The sequence below is a fragment of the Tasmannia lanceolata genome, unplaced genomic scaffold, assembly GCF_043159265.1.
Source record: "Tasmannia lanceolata isolate RefF3 unplaced genomic scaffold, GAP_Taslan_0.1 ptg000013l, whole genome shotgun sequence".
Lineage (NCBI taxonomy): Eukaryota > Viridiplantae > Streptophyta > Magnoliopsida > Canellales > Winteraceae > Tasmannia > Tasmannia lanceolata.
In genome coordinates this window covers 24,202,913-24,229,700 of record NW_027518690.1, presented here as the reverse complement: position 1 = coordinate 24,229,700, position 26,788 = coordinate 24,202,913, and the positions used below count along the sequence as shown (strand labels likewise).

Here is a 26,788-nt window from a genome sequence, read left to right as displayed (position 1 = left end):
TAAAGAGCAAATATGAAATGTTTAGAATGGGTCAAAATGAATGTATTTCCGAAATGTATACCCGATTTTCTAAAATTTCAAATGAATTAGCAAATCTTGGTAAATCTTATCCTACTGATGAGCTTGTGAGTAAGTTGCTTAGGTTACTTCCTCCACATTGGGATCCAAAAGTCACCGCAATACAAGAATCCAAGGATCTCAAGACGCTAACTATGGAAGAGCTTGTAGGATCTCTCATCACCCATGAGATGCTCCTCACTAGCCGACAAGAGGAGAAGAAGCCAAAAGAGAAAGAAAAAGAGAGTAGATCTCTAGCTCTAAAGGCCTCCAAGACGGACTCATCATCAAGTGATGCGGATAGCGATGAGGAAGAAACTTTAAGAAAATTTAAAAGCTTATGGAGAAAGAACCATAAAAAGGATAAAAAGAAGAAGAAAGAAGAGAGTGAAGTTGAGGGAGCTTTAAGATGCTACAATTACAAGAAGATTGGACACAAAAGACCGGATTGTCCTCTTCTCAAGTCATCTTCCTCAAAGTACAAGGGAAAGAAGGATTAGAACAAGAACAAGACTCTTGCCGCCGGTTGGGATGCTACTAGCACCTCGAGCAAAATTTCAAGCGAAGGGGAATATAAAAAAGATGATCTTTGCCTCATGGCATTCACCCATGAAGAAGAGGTAAATTCTAACCCCTCTAGTAGTTCATCAAGTAGTGATAGTGAAAAAATATCTTATGATGAATTATGCTTAACCTTGCATTCTCAAATTTCAAAAAATAAAGTTCAAAAGAAATATATTTTCAAATTAGAAAATGAACTTAATGTTTTGATAAATGAATCTTCCTCTTCCATACCTCAAGCTAAAGTAAAAATTGAAAATTTTAAACTTGAGATTGAAACCCTTAAGGGTATTTTGGATGAGAAATCTTGCCAATTACAAAATGTGGCAAGCTCTTCCAAATCTTATGAAGATGAAACTAATGATTCTCTAAATCAAATAACCCATCTTCATAATGGAAATGAAAGGTTAAAATTACGTCTCCATGAATTTTTAAATGGTAATAAAATTATTGACATAATCTTGAAGAAGACTAGTCATAGACCTAATCATTATAATAGGACTAGTCTATCCAACCCTCATGTTAGATGCCATTATTGTGGAATCAATGGTCATTACCAATTCCAATGTGCATCTAAAATTATGGATTGTGGTGGAACCAAGAAATCTTGGGTTCCCAAAGCCCCCATATGATTCACTTCATATATTCTTAGATTATGGGCTTTTGCTTAAAATTGAATATCTTTTTATGATTAATTAAATATCCCCTCTTATGTTGAATAAACATTCTAAATAGGGGGAGTTCTATGTTTGTCTTTTTCCTTGAAAAAGGGGGAGCTTAAAAATTGAACATTTTATCCCTTTGATTTTTTTTTACCCCATCTTTTTATAGATGCCAAAGGGGGAGAGAAATCTAGTGTAAGTAAATATATGCATGCTTTTATTGAAAAATCTCTTGTGCTTGTCATCATCAAAAAGGGGGAGATTGTAAGCCCAATGGTTCCCACCTTGGCAATTCCCATCTTATTTTGATGATTCCAATACACAAGTGATTTAAGATCACTAATGTGTTTGTTTGTCTAAGTTGTAGATCATGATTTCTTAAAGACAAGATTGCTTGGATTGAGGCCAAGAAGCATTCATTAGACCACATTATGAAGGCCAATAACATCGGATAACCAAGACGAATGAAGACTTGAAGAGTCGCCATTGAAGATTGAAGTCTTGATAGAATGTATAAGATCCAATCCTAGTTTAGGATTTTAAGAGGCATAAATTAAGTTAATCTCACACACCCTAAATGTTTAAGAGATTGTCCTTGTGGTGTTCCAACACTTTGGAACCCTCATAACAATCCCAACTTGGTGTAGAGTTGGAAGCCCAAAGAATAAGAAACATGAAATTGAAAATCTGCTGAAGATAGGCTTCTCGGAGCTCCGAGCTCGGAACTCCGAGAGATTCCTCGGAGCTCCAAGAAATGGTCCAGTAGCATTTTTCCATCTTCTGTTTGTATTTCCGGAACTCTGAGAGAAATTCTCGGAACTCCGAGAACACTATAACGGGAAGAAATTTGACCGTTGGGAACTTTGCCAGATTTACGACAATGCCCCTCAAACGGTCATATTGGGTTTTCCTATATATATGAGTATTCTAATCTTCCCAATTATCAATCCTAACACTCATAAAATCCTATTGGAATATCCTAAGAGTGAATCAAGCCAGTTTATGCCTCTCATCCTCTAAGATTAGGATTTGGATCATAGGCTCAATTTGTACATCTTCTTCAAAAGTTGTAAACCCTTGTGAGAGATTTTTTGTTCTTTCTTTCTTATTCAAGAAACTTGTATTGGGCGAGTGTTCGGAGAAGCGGAGCCCACTCTCCGTGGTGAAGATTGCCACCAAGGTTAAAGGCGATCAGAATTGTAATCAGCATTGATCTTCGCCGAAGTTAAGAAGATCATACAGTGAAGCCATCAACGGGTTTGGTTGGTGGAGTGGAGTAGGCCTCGTGCTTGGAGGACCGAACCACTTTAAATCTCGGGTGCACTCTCTCTTAATCTCTTGCTTTACATTTGCATTGCACCTTTAGATTTAACTTGTGTGCTTGAATTTCATCTTGATCTCTTAATCTTCAAAATTGGGTTTGAGTTTTTAAAAAGGTTAAAACTTGTTAGCAACCTAATTTTTTACCTCCTCATTAGTTGCCAATTCGGGACCACCCTTAGAATTTCAGATATTCCACTATAGTAGAATCTCCTAGCCGTACAATCACCTTCTCTGCCTCTGAGAGAACAAACCCTCTTCTCACAATGCCTCTGACGGGACAAACCCTCTGCACCGGATTTACCTTTGTTAACAGGCTGAATCATAGACCCTCGATTACAATGAAGAACAAGAAAAGAAAAACTCCCTTAGCCTCTTGATTAGGCTTGATACAAAGATAATAGCTCACAAACTCTCCAAAAGATAACAAAGATAAAACCCTATGAAGATCCTTTATTGAATGTAAAATACACAAATCAAAGTATAGAAGAGGATAAACCTTAGATTTGAAAGTGTAGGCTCAAATAGATATGAAATGATCTTGTAAAAGGTTGTTTAGTTGGTTAAGGATAGGGTATATATAGCCCAAGTAATGATATGACCGTTTGGGGGCAAAACCGTAATAAACTGGGTAGAAAATAACTAGCCGTAATAAACCGTTTAAAATTTTGATTTACTTTACACTATATGCCCCTATTAGTAGCTTACCCTACTTTGTTTTATATACACTCGATGATTTATATGCCTTACGACTCATTCTACTCTTTTATTTGTAAAGTCATGAAGAATATTTTTGATTTATCTCTTGTATTGAAATTTGCTACATGATTAGTCTTCCTGTCAAGTCAACCTGTTGTTCTGATTTAATTTTTCCACAGGGTTTAAAAATGTAGATGGAGTAGCCTTTTCTAATGAGGAAATCAATGTCAAGGGGAATGGGGTGTGAAGACAATTTGGTGGTGGAGATGATGAGACTCGGCAATCTCCCGTGTTTGACTACTTAAGTATCTAGAGGAGTAATTAGTAGTAAAATATTAAGTTTAGGCACTCTTCATTTCAAACAATTGTATTTGGGATTTTCTAGTGAGACACTTTAAATATGGAATAAGATTATGGTAGACATGATAGTAGTAGATTGGACGAAAAAACTTTAGGAAATTGTAACGGGTTGTTATCCGTAGCGACCCGACGTGGAAACTGGGTCGTTGCAAAACCATTGTCTGGTGACAAGGTCGACGGCATGGACATCATCGCCTAAAGATAAGAACGTGAACATCGTTGCCTGAAGATAAGAAGAAGATAACTAGCCAACAATGGGACAATGACAAGGTCGACGGCATGAACATTGCCACCTGAAGAAAACACCGACCAGTGACGGTGGAAAGCACATCGTCTGGTGCAGATAAGGCATATAGCCGGAAAGTAAGATGAATGCGTAAAACTACGCAAGGAACATTACGAAGGACAGGAAGAAAAACTAACAAACAATGCGAAGAACTGATAATGCCAAGAGGCAACTAACAATGGGGAGAAGGACATAAGAGAAAACGAAGAAGAGACCAACTGACCTACCAACTCTCAAATAAGAACGACGATCATAAAGAGAACCGTCAATAACATTCCCCCTCGTGCGAGACTACATGAGGTCGGAGATAACACAAGACATGAAAAGAAAACAAAGAAGACAACACCAACAAAGAAGACAATAAAAGATAAGAAGAAGACAGTACCAAGACACAGAAGAAAAGCGTACACTAACAACTATATGATAACACTCACCCTCAAGTTGAAGGCCGAATACCTTCAAATTGCAAAGAAAAGAAGACTATAACGGCAAAAAATCCCTAGACATATTATCAAACACTTGGGGGCACCTTGGAAATGAAGACAAAAGCCATGGAAGACGACGAATGTGTAGGAAAATAAGGATTAGGATGGAGTGGATGGGGGGTGAGAGTTTCAAGGCATAAAGAAGGAGAGAAAGAAATGATTTAAACCATAGAGAAAGAGGCGAAAGAAACTAGATAGAACCCTCAATGGGACAAAGATTTAGAAATGAAAGAGATGTATGGATTTGGGAACCAAAAAAAAGAAAGGGATTTATGGAGAAAGAAACAAAAAGGAACAAGAAAAGATCAAGAAAGGATGGAGAAAAGAGGGCTGATATGGATGGATTTTAGGTTTTGGATGGTGATTTAGGGTTTTGGGGATGCCAAAAGGGATTTCGGAAGAAGTTTTCTTCCCGAGTGGAAATTCAAAAGAGAAAGCAAAGAAAGATTTGGGGTTTTGGGATTATTGATTGGGGATTTTGAGTTGAGATTTAGGATGTGGGGATGCCAAAAGGGTTGATGGAGGGCGATGTGGATGGAGGAGTAGAGAATGGGATTTTGGAATCTTGGATAGATAGGTGATAGAGATACGAGGGAGGGGGTTGACACAAGATGAGGGTGGAGGTTTACATCAAGAGTGGAGGGTAGAGGAGAGGGTTTTCCGTAATGGCAAAGGAGGTTTTCCGTAAAAAAGGGGGTTTCCGTAATCGCAGTGCGTTGATGTGCAATGGGAGATTCGCATGGGGGTGGTTTCCGTAATAGAGAGGGGGGTTATGAGGGTGAGGAGTGAGGAGGGAGGTTAGCGCACTAGATTGCGGGAGGATAGGATACTGGGTTACGGCATAGCATGGGGAGAAGTGTGAGGAGAGGGGACAACTAGAGATAGACACAAGAGACGAGAGAGACAGAGATGGAATGAGAGAGGGACTCTTCTTACTTTCCTCTTTCCTTGATTTCTTTCTTTGTATTTGTGGCTCAGATCCTATGCACTAATACCATGTTGGAGATTAGGTATGGATAAGGAAAGAGACGAGAAGATGAGGAGTCCCCACTAGGGGGGGAGTCATGTAAATGATGTATATATAGGCCCATCATGGACAACATGAGTACAAAGACTATAATACCCTTCACCATACAAGTAATACTTAAACTACCCTAAAACCGACTACTCAATAGGGGTTATTCTATAGATTTCAATTTAAGGAATTGGAAGACAATCAGGAAGTGCTCTATTCTAAAGGAAAAGAGGTTAGCAACTTGGAGACCTCCTCCACTAAATGTTTTTAAGCTCAACATCGACAGAAACCCCGGAAAAGGATGAATCAGATGGGTTAATTTTTGGAGACGGTAATGGTGCATTCATCTACATCTTTTCATAGCTGATTGGAATAGCAGACTCTACAAAAGAAGAGGTTAGTTCTATAATCAACGATAATTGATTATCAAATGGAAGGCAAGATGGATAGTTGATTAACAAATGGAAGGAAAAATGGAGGAAGAAGGGGATTCATCAAATGTCATTTCTTGGATTCAAGGCACGCGCATTGGTCCACGGAGACTACCTAATTATTTGGATGAGAATAGTTCTATAATCAACAATAGTTTTATTTCTTTTATTCATATTCCTATCGCCAATGATCTAGCAGATTGGCTGGCTAAATCTGGGCATTGAGGGACTCAATTTACTCTGGGTCCACTCTCCCCGTTGATGTGAATCTGTATTCTCATATTTCTATATAGTAATCTTTCTTCAAACAAAGGAATGGGATACTACAACTCTCTCTCTCTCCCTCTCTCACACACAGATACACACACACACACGCAGGAGAGCCAACTATTAGATGAGAGAAAAGCTTACATTTTTTCATAGCTAATATAGAAGTCTATTATAGATTTCATGTAGTGAAAATGGGTGGAAGAAACTTAGATCTTTTTCCTCTGATTAGGGTGGATGTGTCCGGGAAGGTACCACCACCCTCTACACGATCCTCGACGCAACCATTCATTGATACAGTCACAGGATAATTTACAAGATGCACGCCTTCCATGTCTACCTCTTCTTCTCCACTGTATATGCTCCACATCTCCTCTCCGATGCAACGGATCTTCCTCACGCACTCTACACTCTCTGGTTCTGAGAACAATTCTTCGGTGTGACCAGTGTGCTCATACCAGAGTGACATCCGATATGCATGGATTTCTCCATGGCTTCTCTTGTTCCTGATGAACTCGGGCTGATGGCATCCAATTACAATTTCAGTGTCTCTTCTTCCATCCATAGATCTTTGGTTCATGTTGGCAGATCCTATCAAGATGTACTCATCGTCCACTGCATAGTTAAGAACATCGAACAAGCAACATCACCAGCACAACATTATTAAAATAGTTCTACGAGAAGGTTTTACTGAAAATATACGGAAACATCGATAAAACAACAAATATTTCTGGGTTTTAAATATCAAATAAGCAACAACGATCACCACCACAAGTAAGGGGCAGAGCTACTTGTAGCATAAGGGGGGCAGTTGCCCCTGTTGAGTTGAGCCAAATCCTTAATAGGCCCAACTCAATTGGGCCCAGCCCCCTTTAAAATTTGAAGGCCTGCCCCCCCTTATGTATAAGCCTGTATAAGCTTGCCCCCCTTGTGCATAAATCCCGGCTCCGTGACAACATTACTAAATACTTCTACAAGAAGGTTTTATTGAGAATACAGGGAAACATCGATGAAACAATAAATATTTCTTTGTCCTATCATTGCGTCATAGAAGGAACAGGAATGGAACATATATCTAAATATTTTAAGGGAGATGATAAATTCGCACCCCCGTAAGGTGAACGTACATATAGACTTTAACACATTTTGACATCAATTCACCTTAAAGGGGTTCGAATTTAGCATTACCCTATTTTAAAGCGTATCATCGGAATAACTGATATAAATGAATTTTTTATTTTATTTCACTTTCTGGTCTACAAATATGGATTTTACCTAAGTTGGGAAATGATACCCTCTCTCCCTCCCTTGAGTTTTCTGACCATAACATTAATCTACATATTTTAAACATTTCTAATTGATGTTACACGCCATTACAATTCACGAGGAGTTATCAACAACCAACAAGAAGTGTGCGATTGTCAAAAAAGTGAGCCATTATATAACCAAGTGTAGATATCATAAACCTTGATGTTATATTCTATGTTTAAAACGTTGCCTGCGAAAATGAAAAAAAAAAAGAAAGAGAGGAAAACCACCAAAAAACTACTTGATTTGAGTTTATAATCTGTATTTTGGATCATAGCCAAAACCATTAGCTATATAAAAGTTCCTTTACTTTTTTTTAAAGTGTTGTTTCTTCACCTCTTACCTTTTGTTTCTTTTGGAACCGCGGTTTTAAAAAACTGGGCTTACTTCAACCAAAAATTGCCCGGCTCAGCCGAGTCGACTTTCCCAAGTCACTAGGCTGAGTCAATTGAGGCCAAGTTCTTAAACATTAGTTTTACACCTACACAACAGTGAAGCTAAAAGATTTCCAATGGATGATGATTCTTGATTTCAATTTATTTCTCTTACCTATCATGAGCTTGGAGTGAACATACACCAAGAACCTCCTGTGCATTTGGGCTTTCCAGTAATGGCTTGTATGTTGAGGAGAACAAGGTGGAACAAACTCCCCTATACTCTTCTTCTCCCTATTGGCAAGGCAGAAGAAGTTTAAATAGTCCCTTGGGTTGACAGACTCACCACTCTCTTGGATTGCCTCACCAATCAACTTATACATCATAGACATTGTTAGCCTAGTCCAGTGCAGTATATCTTGAACTGGCTCACTCTCCGGTACCCCTTCCGGCCACATCGGAATCACAATGTACACCGCAAATCGCTCCTTGGATCTAATCTTACTCACCACCTTAAGTGCAATTTCCACTGGAATTAAATTCTTGCACCCACAATGTCTATCCTTCTCCCAAATATGGCAACCTCCTATAAAATATTGGTTCTCAATGTAAATAAACTTCTCCGCTCGCCGTATGGTTTCCACATAAGCTTCATGTATACTGTGCTCTACTGATGAATCATCTGGCAAAGTACGTGTAGAAATTCGGTCGATGGATCGAAACACTTGAACATTCCAATTGTATGTATGATCCAAACTTGGATGACAAGTGTGGTGAAGAAGGTTAGGAATTTTATTAAAGGGGAAGAGCAAAGAAGGATCACATTGTTTAGTCCAACGTTGCTCGAAATTGGCTAACACGTCCCAAGCGGCATCGCCCATTACACAAGCATGTACATCATGCCAGGGTTCTCTAGGCCCTCCTTTATGAAGGCTTGCCCCATCAAAGTTAATTTGGTAGAAGTCATTGGCGTGTGAGTCAGTGTTGAGCGTTTGAAATAAGGAGTGCTCCTCCGTATCATAGCGGCCGTCACAGAGATCCAAGCCACCGATAAAGCTCACTATTTCTCTAACTTCTTCATCGATCATACCGTCGTTAGGTTGGGCTGAAGATGATAACAGTTGTGGTTTGGTGTCGGTGGTGATAGTTTTTTGATGGTGAGCGAAGAGAGTGGGGAATTTGTTGTGCAGTCTGGGGCACAATTTACATAGTACCTTTGTGTGCTTGAAGTAATCTAATGCTTCCTCATCGTGGGTTCTCATCAACCCTTTGTTCTTGATGATGGGAAGAGAGGTTTCGTCGTCCCACAGCATGATCCTAACTGCTACTCCCTCCTCAGCTCTCTGCTTTAGTAAATCACCAATGCTAACCCCTTTCCCATGTGGAATTTCGGTTTCATTGTCTCGTATCTGTGAGAAGACAATGCAAATCAAAATTAGAGATTATAGAAAAGTTTCTGTTGTGAGCAAATATTTTACCAGGAAAAAAAATGCGTCCCTAGGGTTGGCCGTACACATGGATTTTTAATATCAAGGAGATGATGGGTTTGGATTGGCCCTACAAATGGACTTTTAATATCAATAGATTGTTTGGGTTTTGAACGAAGGACCTGTAGTGAGGCAAGCACTGACACCACGCGAAACAACCAATTGCTCCAAAAGCTTAAGCTGTCAGAGTGGTGTTATTCAATCATTTATACGTCAACAGGGAAACCCTAAAAGGCAAGAGGGGCAACGAATTTTCTTGATACCTACCAGTATCATCTTAGGATTAAGAGACCACCCTGCTATGTATACCAAATGCTTGGCGCCATCTATGGCCCTGTAGACATCTTCCCACAACTTTCTAGGCCGATACACCTCCCTCAGGCCGTCGATGTAAACCGGAGGTCTGAAAGAAGGCCTATGGTGGGCGTCTTGATAAAGTATGACGCTACAATTTGATCTTTGCTCAAAGCTAACACCACTTTCAAGGCCCTGAAATCCTCCATGCTTAATGTCTCTCCCCCAATTGTGGTCAGATTCTGCACTCCTAAAATGCAGGCGAAACTGTAGCTTGAGCTTTGGGTTCGGCTTTCCTTTGTCTGTGAAAAGAGTGAAGAAGCCGTCATGAGGAGTGGCTTCGTTCAATAAGTTTTGAGCTGGGATTTGGATCATGCCCAAAACCGAGTGCCTTGTCTTCAACGTTATGGTTATCATTGTGCTGGTGGAATGGGCACATCTTATTCGAAATGTTTGATTCCATATCCGGTCAAGTTTGTGGGATGTCTCTGAAACTTTTGTTTGATCTAGCTTGATCGTCACGTAGGCGGCCTTCTCTTTCCCCACAATTATGCACTGCGAAAATTTTAAAATTTTCATGTGCCATTCAAAGAAGAAAGATAAAACTGAGAGGTACAAATAGTGGAAATAAGATGATTTGGGTCATCTTCCTTATTAAAATAGGCAATTATGACAGATTAAGTAGCTAGGTTAGCCACTTGGTTAGATTAGGATTATTTCTTCCTAATCTTCTCTGTATCTTTTTTCTTGTTTACCCCTTTAGTCCTTTATTTAAGCCCTTATCAGGTCAGATCGACCTGCTCTGATACATGCAGAATAAATTCTATTAATCTTTGATTACAATTACCAAAAATTATTTCTTAAATAGAGTAACTAGGAGATAATCATAGGTAGATAAGGATAAGATTAGGAAAATATAATTCAAATCTAAGCCTAATCTATCTATATATAATAAAGAGGAAGGGAGGTTTACTGTTCACCACTGACGTGGGAGCCCTCTCCTCCCTCCGTCACGTCTACATGGCAATTAAAATCCTAGGTGGCAAGAAATAAGAATCCTTTCAACTGTTCGACTTCCCAGTATGTTAAAACTCTTTCCAAATTTTCAAAAGACACGTCTCTCTACCTTCTCAATTTATTTTAACACAATTTCCAGTGCTTATCATCGAAACCAAATTCCATACTATCCGATCCTTCCACCTTCTCCATCTCTCTCGCAAAAAAAACGCCCGCGACCCCATCCCCTTTTCTCCATCAATCTACTCCATCCCTCTGCCCATACTTGGATCCCTGGATTTTTGCTTCTCATTCCCATCTCGACGAAGTCAGCTGGACAGCTCCTCCACCTTCTCCCCTTTTCTCCATCATAAACATCGTCGTCGACTTGCAGCATCGATTAAGAGTCGAAGATGGCAGAGAAACAGAGGTGCAGCAAACTCTCTCTCTCTCTCTCTCTCTCTCTCTCTCTCTCTCTCTCTGCTGTTGCCACATCCACAGAATCGATTATGCCAAGCTCGCTCAATCCGTTTGGGGCAGAGAAATATCGGCATCCGATTGCCAAGCAGTGGTAACCCTCAATTTCTTACCAATTGCGATCTCTCTCTCTCTCTCTCTCTCTCTCTCTCTCTCTCTCTCTCTCTCTCTTCGTATGACAATTCATATATGCTCCTTTTGTTCATGACAATCCATATTTGCAGTTGTTGTTCATCCTTTGGGAGTACATCATGTCTTTTTATAGTTCTATGTTTTTTTAGTACGCTTAAGTGGTTATAACGCCTCCCATTCGTTTAATTGTTTGGGTCCCACTTAAGTGAACCAATGGGAGGCGTTATAACCACTTAAGCGCACCAACACTTCTCTCTCTCTCTCTCTCTCTCTCTCTCTCTCTCTCTCTATATATATATATATATATATATATATATATATATATAAGATTATCAGGAGCTTATACTATATGAATAAAATACAAAGAGAATATAGCATCTATACTTCCCATGCTATCAAGGAATGATTTACTGCAATCACTTGAAGCAAATCTCCCTGTCGACCCAAACTGAAATGGGTTTTTTTCCATTTCTGTCGTCTACTTCCTTTCTTCTTCTCATTTTTGGAGAAAAAAATATCTTGACAAATTTTTCTTTTGAAAATCTTGAGTGAAATAATATCATTATGGTTTGTTAAGAGGAATGCATTTCCCCCTGATTTATCAATCTACTCGAGGCAACCAACCAATTAGGATTAACTGATCCCCGGCTATATAAATTTTACTGAAGATTTTAGGAATCTGATTATTTTATTTTAGGATTTGGAATAACAGGTTATTATTCTTTCTTTCTTTCTTTCTTTTGTAGGGTGATTTTTGTGTTTAGATGGTGTACCCATTGCAGAAATTTGAGAGGTTAAAAATAGATGATGGTTTGACATTATAACCCATGTCTAGCTTTGTTGTAAAAGCATAAGCCTGGCTAACACACTTTTCCAAATGACTTGATTGTCATTGACAGTGAAGCATCTTCTGAGGAAGTAATATCAGATGATCAAAGTGGTAGGCGTTAGTTGTTAGCAGAAGCTTTTTGCTTATCTCTATGTAGCACTTTGCATCTCATAAAGTTGTAAGCAGTTCTGTTTTGTTTGTTCCTTAGCAATTATATTATAAATATAGATGTACATTAATTCTGACAACGGTGATGTTTCTTCCCAATAGCTTTTCTCTATTGATTTCCTTTCTCTACGTGAGAGTGCTTCTTTAGATGTTTGTTTTAGCCACTCCTTCCGTTGCAAGTTTGTCCGCATCTGAGCAGAAATGCCATATGTTCAAGAAAAAATACTATAGGTATTGCATGCTTTTTTTAACCGATTTACTTCTCTCTCCTCTTCCTTTCTTTGTCTTCATTTTTTTCCTTCTAAATCTCCTTGGCATCTTCTTAGCGATTTTATGTTCTCCCTATTCCTCTGTGATTCTTTTTACCTAATTTTTTTTCCATCGATTGAACCTTTTTATGTTGCACTTTTTGGTTTCAAACACCTGTGCATTGCTCGGGTTGTCCCACTAGTAAACAAAGTGTTAGGGGTAAAATCGGTATACACAGTACCGACCCTCAAAAGCCATTCCCCACTACCCAACAAGGTCAAATCAACCGCCACAAGCAACACTCGTTAACGAATCACGCCCCCAACATTTCTCCTTAGTACGGTAACGAACCTCAAAGGGAGCCAAACACAATCGCAAGAATCTCGCCATTATGCGACTAATCCGGATTACCGTTATACGAATGACACTCTATTTAAATTCAAAACGTCCCGCCGAGGCCATCACCCGAGATCTTCGCCCGGATTATAGATATAGCTCTCTATTCAAATTCAAAACCCCCCGCCAAGGCCATCACCCAAGATCTCCGCTCGGAATTACAGAAAATCAGATCTCCACGATCTTATCCCCCATCCATCATGCCCCACGTGGGCAAAATCAAAGGTTTGATTGATATCTTTAAGATCCTGGGCAGCAACCCCTATAAAGAGGGGTCCACACGCTCAAGCAAAGGCAATTCGAAAAACAAATTCTCCTCCTCCTACTCTACTCTAGTCTAGTAGCTTGTCTTGGCCCTCCCCACCATTCATCGTCCATTGTCTATGAATGCCTATTTCTGACTTGAGTGTCGAAGTGGCCGTCCGGAGCCACAACTCCGGCCCCATTGATGCTTTTTCTATGAGCACAGGACTACAGGTTCTGCCAGGCTAGTACGATCAGTCAGAATTTTGGGCATCTTCAGATTGACGCCATCCGTGGGACGTCGATGCCAAAATTGAAGGCTCCCTCTCAACCTAATGGTGGAATGGTTCCGAGAAGCCAAGCGAGCCAACGAGGCCAAGAACAACCTGTGGAGACAGGAGAAATGGTTGTCTCCGGCGGTGCTCCAGTCACTATGAACGCCTTCAACCAATTCGGGCAAACACTTGGGGACGTCGTGAACGCCCTTCAACAAGTACTCCAAAGACTCCCTCCACAATCAGCGGCTCCGCCCCAGCTGGTGATTCCGTGCGTCACAGAAATTCCCCCCATCGAGGTCTCTGAAGAACAAGAATCTTCGGGAGGCCGAAACCCCCGAAGTCGGAGACCTCGCCAGCACCAGCAAGGATCCGCATCGATCAGCAGCCCGCCACCCGACTATCGTCGTATTAATCGCCAGCGGAGACGCATTGATCCGATGGTGGGGCCAACATCGACAAACTTGACTCATCAGATTGATGATCAGATACCTCCACCTAGAAGAAGTCCAACAAGAAACGACCAGGCAGAAGAAAACCCTACTATCATGGCTGATCTCTAACGCCAGATAAGAGAACTCCAACAACAAATGAAGGCGCCATATCACCTGGACCTCCTGGCAGAATGGGATAGCGAAATTGCCTCCCCGTTCGTCTCAAGAATCACTGATGCTGTCGTTGCTACGCATTCTGACATGCCTCGGTTGGACCTCTATGACGGGTCATCCGACCCTCTAAAGTTCTTCCGAGCTTACCACCGTGCGATGGTGATCAGGAACGCTTCTGATGCCACGATGTGCAAGGCCTTTTCCGCCTACCTAAAGAAAGACGCAAGCAACTGGTACAGCCGATTGAGGCCAAACTCCATCGAGTCGTTCCACGAACTAGGAAAAGAGTTTATCGCCTATTTCGTGAACAGTCAGCCCCAAAGGAAACCAGCCGACGCTCTCTTGACTTTACGACATGGAAAGGATGAAATGCTCCGGAAGTTCATTGGTCGGTTCCGCGCGGAACTTCACCAGATCAACGAACCGAACTTCGATATGCTCCGTGCCGCACTTTGCCACGCCATTCAGGATAGGGACATGAAAGTAGCCTTGAATGTTAACCCTCCTCGAGACCTCAAAGAACTCATGGCTACCGCAGATCGATATATCAATAATGAGGAATCATTTGCCATGGAGAGAGAACTGGAGAATGCTCGAGGGAGCGAAAAACGGAAAGACGATTCTAGGGCAGGACCGGCAGAGTCGTCGCGCCCCAAATCCCCAGTTTGAAAGGGTTAACTATACTCCGTTAAACACTACCGTGTTAAATATCATGTATGGGATCCGAGATAGAGAGCCCATACATTGGCCCGAAAGGATAAGGGACACAGGAAAAAGGAAAAATTCTGGTTAATACTGTCATTTCCACCAAGATCATGGGAACACCACCGATAATTGCTACCACCTTAAGAACAAAATTGAAAGGCTTGCTGAACTTGGTCGGATCGACCGTTATCTTCAGAGCCCTACGAGAAATCAGCAACGACCCAAGTCGAAAGTTCATCGGCCATCAGATGAACGTCGACACTTGCCCAACCACCAACCAGAAAGCAATCGTCAAAGAGCCTCAGACCAGGAAGAGCCACCAAGGATAACTAGAAACATCAACACCATTTACGGGGGTCCCACCTCTAGAGGACCGACCGTGGAAGGATGTGCCTGCTATGCAGGACAGATCAACTCTGTGGAAACCCCCTCGAAGAAGCCAAGATGGGACCCAAACAACAGTGTGCCCATCACTTTTACTAAGGCAGACTATGGAAAGATAGATCGACAGCACGATGACGCCGTGGTCGTCCGGCTTGCCATCGCCAACTTCAACGTAAGCCGAATTCTCGTGGATACCGGAAGCTCTGTCAATGTTCTCCACCAAGATGCCTTCACTGAGATGCACACCAACAAAGATAGACTATAACTGGTTGACTGGTCCATCTTTGGATTGTCTTGAGGTGAGACCAAGCTGTGAGGGAAAATCAAACTCCCCGTAACGTTTGAAACTCACCCCGCCCAACGAACCATTATGCAAACCTTCGTGATAGTTCACGTTCCTTCTGCTTACAATGGGATCATTAGAAGACTGTCGCTGAATGAACTGGGGGCAGTGGTCTCCACTGCCCACTTGAAGATGAAGTTCCCCTCAAGACACGGTGTTGGAGAATTCAAAGGCGACCAAGAGAAGGCCCGAGAATGCTACGCCACCCTGTTGAAAAAGAAAAAGGCCGCCAAGGAAACTTTTTCCATCAGGGGCCCTGATCCACGAGTCGAGGTGAAGCAAGGAGAACCGGTTGAGGAACTCGAGAAAGTCCCTCTTTTCCCCGGTAGCGAAGAACAGACTATCCAGATAGGTTCCCTCCTTTCAGGTAAGCTGAAGACCGACCTTGTCAATTTCTTAAAGACTAACTCGGATATCTTCGCCTGGTCCGCCTCCGACATGCAGGGAATCCCCTCCGACATAGCGGTCCACAAGCTGAATGTAGACCCAAACTCCTAACCAGTAAAGCAAAAGAAATGCAATTTCGCTGCCGAAAGACAAAAGCATATTAAGGAATTAGTGGACAAGCTTCTTGAAGCCAAGTTCATAAGGGAGATTTGTTACCCAGAGTGGCTCGCAAACGTGGTGATGGTCAAGAAATCTAACTGAAAATGGCGAATCTGTATAGACTTTACAGACCTCAACAAAGCGTGCCCCAAAAGATTGTTACCCATTACCGAGGATCGACCATCTCACTGATGCCAGCGCCGGACATGAGATGCTGAGCTTCGTGGATGCCTTCTCCAGTTACATCCAGATCCAGATGTATGGGCCCGATATTCCAAAAACCTCCTTTGCCACCGACCAAGGACTATTTTGTTACGAGGTCATGCCCTTTGGCCTCAAGAATGCCGGCGCCACTTATCAACGTCTTGTCAATAAGATTTTTCCTTGAGCACATTGGGAGAAACATGGAAGTATACGTCGACGACATGTTCGTCAAGAGCCTTGAAGCTCAAAACCACATAGCCGACCTTGAAGAAGCCTTTGTTATTCTCCGTCACAATCGAATGAAGTTAAACCCCGCTAAGTGCGCTTTTGGGGTAACGTCCAGAAAATTCCCAGGCTTCATTGTCATCCAGAGGGGAATTGAAGCCAACCCCGAAAAGATAAAAGCACTCCTCAAAATGACTCCGCCGAAGGAAATTCGGGAAGTTCAGAGGGTTACAGGACGAATCGCGGCTCTCAGCAAATTTATGTCAAAATCCACTGAGCGATGCTTACCTTTCTTCAAGACCCTGAGAAATGTTAAAGAGTTTCAATGGACAGACGAATGTCAGATGGCCTTCGACCAGCTGAAGGTATATCTTCAAACCCCCCGTGATACTCTCAAAGCCGGTACCGGGTGAAGATTTGTACCTGTACCTGGCTGTGGGCCCTATAACAGTAAGCTCCGTACTTGTCTGCTAGGAAGGAAAGGCGGAGCAGCCCATTTATTACGTTAGCTGAATACTTCATGACGCTGAGACTCGATATCAAGAAATCGAGAAATTCGCCTTCGCAGTTGTCACTTCCGCAAGGAAACTCCACCCGTACTTCCAAGCTCACCCGATCACAGTCCTCACCGACCAAACCCTCTGAAAATTTTTATAGAAACCTGACACCTCGGGGCGGCTGATCAACTGGGCAATTGAATTAGGAGAGTTTGACATTCAGATAAAACCACCCCCAGCGATCAAATCTCAGGTACTTGCGAACTTCATAACCGAACGTACGGTACTGGTGAAGAGCAAGATAACCCCACCAAAGACTCAGCTCCAGACCCACCAGCCCAAGCTCCTCTTTCGATGTTGTTCGTCGATGGTTCCGCCACTGCTGGGAGCAGTGGCGCTGGCTTAGTCTTAGCAGGACCGGATAAGTTCTTCACAGAATATGCCCTGAAGCTAGATTTCAAGGCCTCTAATAACGAGGTAGAATATGAAGCCTTGATCGCTGGAATAGCACTCGCGACTGAACTCCATGCCAACCGAGTCAGAGCCCATAGTGACTCACAGCTGGTCGTTGGACAAGTCAATGGTTTCAGCGAGGCTAAGGAGGAACAGATGCTCAAATACCTAGAGAAGGTACAAAAGGAGATCTCCGCCTTTGAAGAGTTCCAAATCGTACAAATCCCTCGAACTATGAATGCCCGGGCCGATGCTCTCTCCAAAATGGCATCATCCGGAGTAGTTGAACCAGGAAATTTCTTTATAAAGATTCTCTCCCGACCTAGCATCGAGAGAGAAGAAATCCTACAGATTGAAGGGGAATCCAGTTAGAAGGACCCAATAGTACAGTACCTGAAAGACGGCACTCTACCCTTGGATAGGAAAGAGGCTCGATGCTTGATTGCCAAAGCTGCTCATTACATCTTTGACGAACAAGTGTTATACAAGCATTCCTTCTCGTGGCCACTATTAAAATGCCTCCGACCTTCCGCTGCAGAACTCGTAATGAGAGAAGTCCACGAAGGGATCTACAGCGATCGCTTAGGCGTAAAAGTATTAGTTTACAAAATACTCCTCCGATGTTTCTTTTGGCTGACTCTCCAACAGGATGCTTCAGATTTTGTCAAAAAATGTGAACAATGCCAGAAGTTTGCTGCTGTGCCTCGCCTCCCCGCGGTCCCCTACAAACCTATCTCCAATTCTGTCCCTTTTGCAATGTGGGGGATGGACTTATTGGGACCTTTTCCAAATTCGACCAAAGGACACCGAATGGTGTACGTGGCTATTGACTACTTTACCAAGTGGGTCGAAGCCAAGGCAGTAAAGAAGGTCACCTCTAAGGAAACAGAGAACTTCTTTTACCAGATTTGGAATACCACGTGTCCTTGTAACCGACAACGGGACTCAGTTTGCAAGTAGACAATTCAAGGATTTCTGTGGAAGGCTCGGTATCGAACAAAGGTTCACGTCAGTCGGTCATCCCCAAGCCAACAGACAGGTAGAGGTAACCAACCGTACGCTCTTGCAGGAATTGAAGAAGCGGGTAGAAAGCGCATGAGGCTTGTGGGTTGAAGAATTGCCAAATTTACTTTGGGCTTACAGAACCACCCCCAGGACAGCAATGGGAGAATCGCCATTCAGCCTCACCTTCGGGGTAGACGCTGTCATACAAGTTGAAATTTGCGCTCACTCTCCAAGACTCGAGGCATACAACAAATGGGCCAACTCCAAACACTTGAGAAGCAGTCTCGACCTTGTAGAAAAGACTGGAGAAAAGGCCAGAGTCAGAATGGCCGCGTACCAGCAAAGAGTCGCTCGATACTATGACTCTAAAATGAAAGAGAGAGTAGTTAAAATGGGCTACCTGGTCCTACGAAGAGCCAAAGTCTCCAACCCTCGCAACTCAGGGAAATTGGCTCCCACTTGGGAAGGGCCCTACCGTGTCTCCCGAGTACTCCAACCAGGATCGTATCAGCTAGAGAGTCTAGAAGGCGATCCCATTCCCCGCACCTGGCACATATCGAACTTGAAGAAATTTTATCAGTAGGCAAGAATGTAGTCTTTTTCGTTTCATTTGTTTACAATAAATCTATGTGTTTGTTTTTGTCTTTGTGATATTGCAAACATGTAATCTCCACCTCAAAGTAATAAAATCTTCTTTTCGATTCTCCACTCGTTGAGCAATTACTCCCCAACATTAATAAATCTCCAGGCCAAACATGTTGCGAGCTGGCTTATCGTATAAGTCAAAGGCTTAGAAGATATGACCCATATACCGACGCTCCAAAAGGCTCGGTAGAGTGTTTATCTGCTTAAGAGATAAGATCCATAAACTGAAGCCCCAAGAGGCTCGGTAGAGCGTCTATCTGCTTAAAAGATAAGACCCATAAACCAACGCCCCAAGAGGCTCAGTAGAGCGTCTATCTACTTATGACCCATAAACCGACACCTCAAGAGGCTTGGTAGAACGTCTATCTGCTTAAAGGATAAGACCCATAAACTGACGCCCCAAGAGGCTCGGTAGAGCGTCTATCTGCTTAAAAGATATGACCCATTAACCGACGCCCCAAGAAGCTCCGTAGAGCGTCTATCTACTTAAAAGATATAACCCATAAACCGACACCCCGAGAGGCTCGGTAGAGTGACTATTTGCTTTAAAGATATGACACATAAACCGACGCCCCAAGAGGCTCGGTAGAGCGTCTATCTGCTTAAAAGATATGACCCACAAACCAACGCCCCAAGAGACTCGGTAAAGCGTCTATCCGCTTGAAATGTGAGATAAAAAACGGATGCCCTTTGAGGCTCGGTAAAGAATCTACCTTCGCCAATGAGAGGTAAGATCAGAAACAGTCGCCCTTGGGGTTCGGTAAAAGATCTACCTTCGCCAATGAAAGGTATGATAAAAAACTGATGCCCTTTGAGGCTCGGTAAAGAATCTTCCTTCGCCAATGAGAGGTAAGATCAGAAACCGACGCCCTTGAGGCTCGATGAAATATCCACCTTCGCCAATAAAAGGTGAGATCAGATTCCGACACCCTTGAGGCTCGGTGAAAGATCCACCCTCACCAATAAAAGGTGAGGCAAAAAATCGAAGCCCTTTGAAGCTCTGTAAAGGGCCTACCTTCAACAAAGGATAAAGAAAAACCAACGCCTCTTGAGGCTCGGTAAAGAGCCTACCCTCGCTGAGATCTACAATTTGAGATATACTCTAAAACCGATGCCCTATGAGGCTCGGTAGAGATCCTACCATCAAAACTTCAAAACAAAAAGTATGACCAACAACAAAACTTATTAAAGCAACAAATACCGCAAGGAGCAAACCATTCCATCCACACCATTGTAAATAAGGTTCATAACAAAAAAAGTTCATGAGAGACAACAAAAAGAAATCAAAAAAGGGCCTAGCCCTTAGATATCCTTCTCCAAATTCTCTTCCACTGAAGGCTTGGCAACAGGTGGTACGGAAGATTGCTCCTTGGGAGGTGCGACCTTGGGCTCAACATCATTTGGTTTGATCGCTTCCGAATCCTCTTCCTCGGAAAGTTCGGTCCTAGGTGGCCCCTCCAGTCTTTCAATAGGGAATTCAGAGTCAATAGGCTTGACCTGGGCCCGACAGTCAACAAATCCCTTTGCTTCAAATTCCAGGACATGAAGGGCCATGTCCGTCTGGTACTCTTGGGACTTCCAAAAATCTGCAATCGCCTTGGATTGGACCTCTTCTTCCCGCTATGCGGCCTCGTTCAGCTTCTTCTCAAGGTCAGCATGAATCCCCCTTTCCTGGTTAAGCTCGTCCCTGGCCTTCTGAAGATCGGTCTGGGTGGAAGAATGAAGATTTTTCACATGCTCCAAAGCATCTTCAAAAACTTTCCTATCCTTCGCCTGGATCTCTACGAGGTTCTTCGCATCTTTAGACGCCTGGGCATAGAGAGAATGGTATCTATCCATGTGCAATGAGGATTGGGAACAAATATCGGACAACTACGAACACGAAAAGAAAAGATGAACATCTACAATTCATGTTCAAGAGACTAAAAGAAAAAGTTCGCACGTTCCTGGCCAGGGCAACCATGTCTCGACCCAAGGCGTAGTGAGAGCACTTCTCCATCTCTGCCAAGTCCTTCGGCAAAAGGCTCGCCATTGCCATCTCCACTGCTACCCTTGGATTGAGAAGAGCTTAGTCCTCGCTGCCAACCATCCAACCAGGGTCAAAATAAGGCCCTTGTTGAAGTCCTTGTTCCTTCAAAAGGGTCACCAGCAGAAAAAGAGCCCGAGTCCCGTCACAACCGTCTACTGGGATGGTCTCCGAAGCCATAGCAGGATCTTTACCCTTGAGACCCTGCCCCTCCACAGATTTGCCCTTTTTGCTGGGACTCTTCTCCGGCAAATCTATCGGCCGCTTACCATGCACGGCTTTCTCCGAAGGTTGGGAAACAAGCACAACCTCTTTGGATTTGATGGTCGGAACCGCCCCTCTCCCAGCTTTGTCCGCTTGGCGCTTCAAGGCCTTCTCCTCCTTCTGACGGGCTATTTCTTCTGCCTTTACTCTCCGGGCCTCCTCCATTGCCGAGGCAGAAATATTAGCGCCCGAACCTTGCACTGCCATCTCAGCAATGAGGCAGGGAATACGTCACAGTACAATAAAAGAGAAGCAAATAAGAAAGTTGGGAGCACGGTAAAAAGGTTAAAAAAGGAAGTCACCAGATTGACTCTCGCCAACACTCGACCCATCTTCCTCTTCCTATTCTCCATCTCCATCATCCCGAACCTCATCGTCCGAGTCTACTACCACATTGCTCGAACCAAATTTGACCAACACTTGTTCGGATTTGAACTCCCGAACATCAAACCTCACCTGTCCTATTTCTGTTCCCCTACCTATGACATCATTGAATACCACCAAACCCAATGTTCCTAAAGAAAGTTTCAACTCCATCCTCTCCTCGTTAGGCTCCCTCCAATCGAAGGGAAATCTCTAGCCGGCTATTTGAGGAGGCTTCACGAAGAAAAACTCATTCTTCCACCGCTTAATGGAAGACAGAGACCCTGCCATACTCATCAACGTCTGCCGTTGAGCCACGTCCACCCAACAATCCTTACGCCGAATAAGAAAATACATTTGGATTACATCCAAAGACAGCGGGGCTTTCACAATCCTACTTTTCGCTATGTACGCCGTAAGGCCTTTCCACCCATTTGGATAAATCTGAGACAGAATCAAACCGAAAAAATCCAAGAAATCTATCATAATTGGATGAAGGGGAAACTGGACACCCGCCTCAATAACCTCTTTGTAGAAGGCCATCTCCCCCTCCATGCTGCTGCTCAAGCCCGCTCATCAGAGCTAGGGAGCTGAACTTGATAATCATCTGGGATGTGGTATTTCTCCCGTAATCGCCTGAGGTCCGAAGGTTGAAGGACACCTATTGAACCCATACCCTCTCCAGGTCGATACGCCGCACCATGAGGCACCTGAGGTTTGTGAAGCTCCACGGACTCCCGAGCAAGACGCCTGGCCTGAACATCCATCGGTGCCGACCGTGAATCACTCTTATTCGCTGATAATGCTGCAATCATAGGGGCATCACTCGGCATTGACTCTGCTGCCTCTGGAGGTTCTATAGGGAGAATCGGATCCACCTCTTTTCTTAGGCGTGGCACTATCTTTTTCTGTGATCCCCCACCTTTTTCAATCACTAAGTCATCACTGTTTTTCTTGGCCCTAATCTTACGCCTCTTCGACGACGGTTCCACCGGCATGCTCCCCACTTCTACCTCCGATTGGAAACGAGGGGAAGAAGAAGATTCCTCCATGCCAACGTGTTCAAGTGACTGATTTTGCGAATCAGAATTCTCTGACATAACTATTTTAAAGAAAATGAAATGGAAGATCGGGTTGAGAAACGCACAGGTGTGACTGGAGAGAAATGATGGAAAGCTCGCCGGAGAAGACGAACCAGTACAGGAAATTCTGCCGGAAATGACAAAACTCGGTCGGAAAACTCTGAACTCTGTAAAACTTCTACAGAAACAAGGAAATGAGAGAGGGCGAAAAGGTTCGATCGGAAAAAGGAAAATGATCCGCCGGAGGAATGTAACCTCACAACGGAAAATCCAAAGAAACCTCACCGGAATAGGAAATAAAGCAAAGGGAGAGAAAAAGAGATAAAGGTGAGAGAGAAGATAAAAATTGGCGTGCTTTTATAGACCCACACGCGGGAAACTCAGAAGTCGCATCCCACTGACGTGGAGCGCCACGTGGCATCCCGTGATCCACGCATGGCTGTTAGGGCAATAAATGCGCCGTTTCATCATCATTTCATGAAGCGCCAAACCACCTTTACGATGGAAGCAAAGAGTCGCAACCCTTCCACGTGTCCCCACAGGGAACCTATGCGAGACACGTCAATCCGCACTCCAAAGGCAAGACACCCCCTGGTACCAAATGTCATCCAAGCAACCAAAGCATGAGACACACCCTAACTGTGCGGTATCAATACTTGTGGGCACCAATGACAGGGAACCTTCATGACCGAATCATAAACAGAAAGTTTCATAATATCACTCGCTCATTACAACACTGCCTACAATTCGTATCAGTCGGGATTGACTCTACAAATTTGTACCATGGAGATAATTCCAACCAAATGGTACGTCTAAACACGGTACCGACTGTTATCGAGCTACGCACCTCTCATACACATACAAGCAATGATCTCTCACTACCCTCGGAGGAAAACAATGATGAAAATTATGTGGAAGACAGCAGAAATGGCAGAAATATTCTTTTATTCACAGGTAAAAGAACCTTTACAAAAGGAGGGCTTCTAACCCAATTACTAGAAAGAAAAGAAAGAAAAACAAGTAATATGCTACTGGAACGATTAACCAAATGCTCGAGAAGGAAACTCTGAAGAATCAATACCCAATATTTGGGTATGATACGCCTAGTGGTCTAATGAGCTTCGCCGAACGTCGAACCTCACCATCGCCGCCCAACTCCCTCATACCACGGCACCCACTTGGCACAATCATCTATGCTCCAACAAGGAACTTGATTCTTGTAGTGCCGTTACTGGGATGGTGGTTGATGGCCCAGTCACCGGATCCTCCTCTAGCGGATCCTCCTCAGGACCCTCCTCCAGTGGATCCTCCTCAAGATGAGGCTCGAGACCGGAGGATGCGGATCTGACCCTCAGGTCGGCTTCAGATGCCCCTTGTAACTGAGCCTTCAGAGCTTCGTTCTCATCTTCGAGCTCCCCAACCCTGGCCCTCAGCCGAAGAACCTCCGCGCCCAGCCGAAGGAGTTGGTCCGCCACCCCACATCCCCTCTCCATGGCGTGCTTCAAAGGCCGCTTATAGTTAGTGACGAAACTTGGAACGTCACCGGGGCAAGGCTACTCCCGGCAAGTGAAGAACCCGAGCTACCGTCGGACTCAACCCTCTGCTTCTTCTTGCTTCGGGAGCCGTGATCCACCCCCTCCTCTCCGACCAATGGGGAAGCCCCCATCAAATCATTGCCACCGGAGTCACCATTTATGGCGTACCACGCTCCACCATCGGCACGCTTCTCACCCTCTGTAATCTCCTAGTTCTTCAGGCCACCGGCTCTCCGACAGTAACTTGAGGCTCCTCGCCTCCACCCGAGGGTGAGCTCACCTCCACCATCGGAACTATCACCCCCGGTTGATCACCACCGGCAACCTCATGAGACATCGCAGGCATAGTGGAAAAAAACTGGAAAAGAAAGAGAAAGAAAAAAGGAAGGGGATATGGCAAAGAAGCCTTTCCCCTCACTCCTATTTTATAGGCTTCACTGGGCGGGAAGATTGGGCGGGATTTAATGTCCCACCGATTTTCAAAGCCACATTTAAAGCCAGAAAATAACAACCTCGCTATTTTTCGAAAAACTGAGCGAAAAATTAAGCGGGATTTAATGTTTCCGCCATTTCTCGATGGTCCATAACAATGAAAACGGTTAAAGACAGGTGGAAAAACACGCCTCATTATGAGCCATCTCATCAAGAATCCATGCCCATCAAATTCACCTGCCAATTCCCGCTAAGGACACTTCAACTCTGCCATCATCCGAGAGTTGGCACCGGTCCACCACTTAAAAATTTAGCTACTTCCTTGACCCTTACAAAGGAACAAGAAAGTAGGGGGCAGTATGTTAGGGGTAAAATCAGTATACACAGTACCAACCCTCGAAATCCATTCTCCACTACCCGACCAGGTCAAGTCAACCGCCACAAGCAACACTCGTTAACGAATCACACCCACAACATTTCTCCTTCGTACGGTAACGAACCTCAAAGGGAGCTAAACACAATCGCAGGAATCTCGCCATTATGCGACCAATCCGGATTACCGTTATACGAATGACACTCTATTTAAACTCAAAATGCCCCACCGAGGCCATCACCCAAGATCTCCGCCCGGATTACAGATATAGCGTTCTATTCATATTCAAACCCCCCCGCCAAGGCCATCACCCAAGATCTCCGCCCGGAATTCTAGGAAATCAGATCTCCACGATCTTATCCTCCATCCGTCATGCCCCACGTGGGCTAAATCAAAGGTTTGATTGATATCTTCAAGATCATGCGTAGCCACCCCTATAAAGAGGGGTCTACACGCTCAAGCAAAGGCAATTCGAAAAACCAACTCTCCTCCTCCTACTCTACTCCGGTCTAGTAACTTGTCTTGGCCCTCCCCACCATTCATCATCCATTGTCTATGATTGCCTATTCCTGACTTGAGTGTCGAAGTGGCTGTCCAGAGCCACAACTGCGGGCCCGCTGACGCTTTTTCTGTGAGCACAGGACTACAGGTTCTGCCAGGCTATTACGTGCAGTCAGATTTTGGGCGTCATCACATAGTTTCCTATTCTAATAACCAAACCATCCAACAATATTTATGATCTATTCTAACAATCAGGTGGGTACCAATATAGGACCTGTAGCCCAATAGTTATTATAACCTAACCTAATTACCTGATTTAGCATAGTTGCCTAATCTATCCAAACTACCTCATCATCCTTAATCCAATCAAACGGTTAGATTTCATTTACACTGACACTAATCAAACTCATTGGATGGCCATAGCTAACCGACTGGATGACTTGAATGTCCTCAGATAGCAAGTAGGATCATCCGCCAACTGTGATTTTTCCTTTGTGGGGTCCACTAGCTGTGGTGGCCCCAATTATGAACATTTTGGTGACCCTCATTGTAAAAATTTCTACAAAATACACAAAACAAACACAAATATAGTAGTATAGTATAGTGTATATTCATAATCTCTTACATTAAATGGGAATGATGGAGTGTATGTTGTAGCATGAAAGATGGCTGCTTCAAGCGTTCCATGGAGGAATGTGGCGAGCTTCTTTTTTTCCATTTCCTTCAATCCTTTCACAAGATAACTGTTCTGGCAATGCTTGTTTTGGCCATAGATGTTGGTTATTATATATATACCACTAGAAAAGATCTTACTTTTTTATTTATCTTAGATAATGCAAACTTAGAATGCAATGGAAGAGGTCGGCTTTGGGATAACTTATGGGATTCAGCATGTCATTCCTTAGAGGCAACACTTCGAGTGTGTAGTAAGTTGCTTCCGTGTTCCTTGGACATCATGCCTTCCATGGCTTGATTCACGTTTTGCCCAAGTCAAATTTAGTTTAGTTTTTTCGCTTTGTCATGGTGATATTAGAGTACAAGAAATACACAGAAGACGCCGTCCCTAATACATCACAATGATCTGGACTCTGGAGTGCCATAGACCGACTTATATTTAGTTAGATGTATGTTCGAATAGGGGTGCAACGTGGGCCCGGCTTAACCTGAACCCCCAGGCGGGTGTTTAAAGTGATGTTCGCTCGCCTTTCATTGGATTGGGTGGGGTT

General features: G+C 43.5%; 1 protein-coding gene across 1 annotated transcript; it reads right to left on the bottom strand.

Moving 5' to 3' along the window:
• Positions 1-6,273: 6,273 nt before the first annotated feature.
• Positions 6,274-26,305, bottom strand: PLDEPSILON (phospholipase D alpha 4). Its single transcript, XM_077395950.1, has 4 exons — positions 26,188-26,305; positions 9,580-10,161; positions 8,001-9,234; positions 6,274-6,758 (listed from the first exon to the last, which is right to left on the bottom strand). The coding sequence occupies exons 1-4, from the start codon at positions 26,278-26,280 to the stop codon at positions 6,325-6,327; spliced, it is 2,343 nt and encodes a 780-aa protein (XP_077252065.1). The 5' UTR covers positions 26,281-26,305; the 3' UTR covers positions 6,274-6,324.
• Between the last annotated feature and the right edge of the window lie 483 nt (positions 26,306-26,788).